This window comes from Sinocyclocheilus anshuiensis, unplaced genomic scaffold, assembly GCF_001515605.1.
Source record: "Sinocyclocheilus anshuiensis isolate Anshui unplaced genomic scaffold, SAMN03320099.WGS_v1.1 scaffold366, whole genome shotgun sequence".
Lineage (NCBI taxonomy): Eukaryota > Metazoa > Chordata > Actinopteri > Cypriniformes > Cyprinidae > Sinocyclocheilus > Sinocyclocheilus anshuiensis.
The window spans coordinates 424,556-428,280 of NW_015547673.1; the positions used below are offsets into that span (position 1 = coordinate 424,556).

General features: G+C 33.6%; 1 protein-coding gene across 1 annotated transcript in view; it reads right to left on the minus strand.

The window, feature by feature from the left end:
- Positions 1-606: 606 nt before the first annotated feature.
- The window catches only part of eif2d (eukaryotic translation initiation factor 2D), an 11,170-nt gene continuing 8,051 nt past the window's right edge, over positions 607-3,725 (minus strand). The window contains exons 14-15 of the mRNA XM_016505251.1: positions 2,609-2,783; positions 607-756 (exon numbers count right to left, since the gene is read on the minus strand). Coding sequence (XP_016360737.1) covers positions 686-756; positions 2,609-2,783 — 246 coding nt within the window. The 3' untranslated portion in view covers positions 607-685. The remainder of the gene's footprint in view (positions 757-2,608; positions 2,784-3,725) is intronic.

Below are 3,725 nucleotides of genomic sequence, written 5' to 3' on the forward strand. Positions count from 1 at the left end.
TTAAAAAAAAAATTTTACCCCCCCCCCCCCCCCAATTAAAACAAAACAAAAAATAAATAAATTGTATAACATAAAACAAAAAACTAATAAAAATGGCAACTAAAAATGAAAAAAAAAAAAAAAAACAAATATAAAACTATATCGCAATGATATTAAAACAACACTGGTTTGTATTACAAATATCCAAAAGAGGAGCATTTTGTAGCCATGGGTTCTAATGGGCTCTAAGTTCTATTGGGTTATCATTAGAATTAATGAACATGACACACAGTCCTGCCTCGTATTTTTGAAACCATTGTGTTCTTCAAAAACAAGTTGACTCCTGGTCAAGCATTCCTTAAACTTCAGCTGTAATTCGCTGCTTGTGACAGTGTATACTTTTCTACCTTGCAATATATCATTATAAAAGATGACAGTCATTCTGGAGTCATTCTATCAGCTAGATCGGAAGGGCAAACTAGTGCTTAAGGGACTCAAGCTCTGAATGAGCTGTTATTGAGGCATGTAGATAAACTGCTCTGAGGAAAAATTATGCCAAGTATGAGATTAATTTAAGAGATTGTTCAGAATAAAATCAGAATAAAATCAGATTTATTTTATTGCACAAATGATGTTATGGTTGAACTAGATATTCTTTTAAATATTACAACGATGACACATGGCTCTTCTGGTGAGGTGTCGTCTGCTATTTCTTCTTGCCAGGTTTGAGAGCTTTGTCAAGACCTTGTACATATTTCCGTGGGATCTTATACCGATCTGTAATAAAGGAGAAAAGTACACTAACACACAAGAAAAAATGTACAGGCAGAGATAAACAGTTGTGGTCAAAATTTTACATATACAGTGGGTACGGAAAGTATTCAGACCCCCTTAAATTTTTCACTCTTTGTTATATTGCAGCCATTTGCTAAAATCATTTAAGTTAATTCATTAAATCATTAACTCATTAATGTACACACAGCACCCCATATTGACAGAAAAACACAGAATTGTTGACATTTTTGCAGATTTATTAAAAAAGAAAAACTGAAATATCACATGGTCCTAAGTATTCAGACACATATGTATATATCTAATTTTGTGTGTTTTTTATATTTTTTCTCAAGTAATAATTGAAGTGATTTATTGTAATGATTTTTTAAAAGTTTTATATAAAAATATATCAGAAATATAATTACAATAAATTTCTTATTATAAGAAATAGTTAAACAAGTATGTGTGTGTATATATGTACAGTATAAGTGTATATACAGTTGAAGTCAAAAGTTTACATACACCTTGCAGAATCTGCAAATACTGTAGTTAATTACTTTACCAAAATAAGAGGGATCATACCAAATGCATGTTATTTTTTATTTAGTACTGACCTGAATAAGATATTTCACACAAAAGACGTTTACATATAGTCCATAAGAGAAAATAATAGTTGAATTATATAAATTACCCCATTCAAAAGTTTACATACACTTGATTCTTAAAGGGGTCATCGGATGCCCATTTTCCACAAGTTGATATGATTCTTTAGGGTCTTAATGAAAAGTACCAAACAAAGTAGTTTCGCTTTCACAACGAAACACACCCTCTTGACTCTTAACTTTTATAAAGAATATCTCTTTGGATTTGAGACTTTAGTCTTTGCACCAAGAGCTTGTAACACTTCAAAGAGAAAGGAAAAATTGAAATCGCATCATATGACCACTTTAATCTGAGACATTCTTGTCTTCCCCTGCACAGGAGTCGACACAATTGCGGACTGATGACAGCTCACTCAGGGTGGGTCTAAGGTAAGACGGCCTTGTCAATCCACTATCGAGGGAGGGGCCTGTGCAGAAATACGTCATTTTGACAGGAATCTCAGAACAGCCTGATATGAGAAAGGGGATTTAAAAAAAAAAACTGGGTGGATTTTTATCATTATAGGGTGGATGTGTACACACACTTCCAACACACATTTATGTTCAAACAACAACAAAAGTGAATTTTGCATCCGATGACCCCTTTAATACTGTGTTGTTACCTGGAAGACCACAGCTGTTTTTTTTTTTTTTTTTGTGATAGTTCTTGCTCACTGATGCTTCAGAAGGAAATGTTCTTATTTTGCCTAAATATCATATTTTTTTCATTTAGTACTGCCCTTCAGAAGCTACAGAAGATACTTACATGTTTCCCAGAAGACAAAATAAGTTCAATTTACCCTGATCTAACCCTGAGTTTTCACCCCCCCCTTAATGCATCGTGTTTTTATGCTGGAAAGCCAAAGAATTTGTGGGAGCTGAAGTATTTTTCTGAAGAACAGCGGGCAGTTTAACTGTTCAGGACAAACAAGGGACTCATGAAGAACTATCACAAAAAACAACACAGTATTAAGAATCAAGCGTATGTAAACTCTTGAATGGGGTCATTTTAAAAATTATTATTTTCTCTTGTGGACTATATGTCTTTTATGTGAAATATCTCATTCAGGTCAGTACTAAATAAAAAATAACATGCACATTGTATGATCCCTTTTATTCTGGTAAAATAATTAACATTTTGCATATACTGCAAAGTCTATGTAAAATTTTGACCACAGCTGTAGGTAGCCATTTAGCGCTGGACTATACGGTACCTAGAAGCAGTTTGCCAACTTGTTGAACCTGGTTTCCCTGGATCTGCACCAGGACTCGGTTTTTGGCTCCTGGGGAATCCTGGAGAACACAGCTGGCCTGAACCTGATGCTGTAGAGTGTCTGCTACCACAGCTGGATCCAAACCAAACGCCTCCAGATTCTTAATTATTGTAACCTTAATAAATGAGACAATGAGTGTGACAAAAATGTGTTTTACATTAGACACAAAAGGCAGTCTGTCTCTAACAAAAAAAAGATTTTTTGTGTTTTCACATTAAAAAAGGTATGGTCATTATATTTCTTAAAAAAAAAAACAAAGGCTAATTAGATTTAACATGTCAAAACCAAAACAAAATATACACTACATTAAATATGCATTAAACTGATCAAAAGTGACAGTAAAGACATTTATATGTTACCAAAGATTTAAAATAAATGCTATTCATTTGAACTTTCTATTAATCAAAGAACCCTAAAAATAAATGCATCCCAGTTTCCACCAAAATATTAATCAGCACAATTGTTTTCTACATTTATAGTAATAATAAATGTTTATTGAGCAGCAAATCAGCACATTAGAATGATTTCTGAAGGATCATGTGACACTGAAGACCGGAGTAATGATGCTGAAAATTTAGCTTTGATCACAGAAATAAATTACAGGTGCATCTCAATAAATTAGAATGTCGTGGAAAAGTTAATTTATTTCAGTAATTCAACTCAAATTGTGAAACTTGTGTATTAAATAAATTCAATGCACACAGACTGAAGTAGTTTAAGTCTTTGGTTCTTTTAATTGTGATGATTTTGGCTCACATTTAACAAAAACCCACCAATTCACTATCTCAACAAATTAGAATATGGTGACATGCCAATCAGCTAATCAACTCAAAACACCTGCAAAGGTTTCCTGAGCCTTCAAAATGGTCTCTCAGTTTGGTTCACTAGGCTACACAATCATGGGGAAGACTGCTGATCTGACAGTTGTCCAGAAGACAATCACTGACACCCTTCACAAGGAGGGTAAGCCACAAACATTAATTGCCAAAGAAGCTGGCTGTTCACAGAGTGCTGTATCCAAGCATGTTAACAGAAAGTTGAGTGGAAGGAAAAAGTG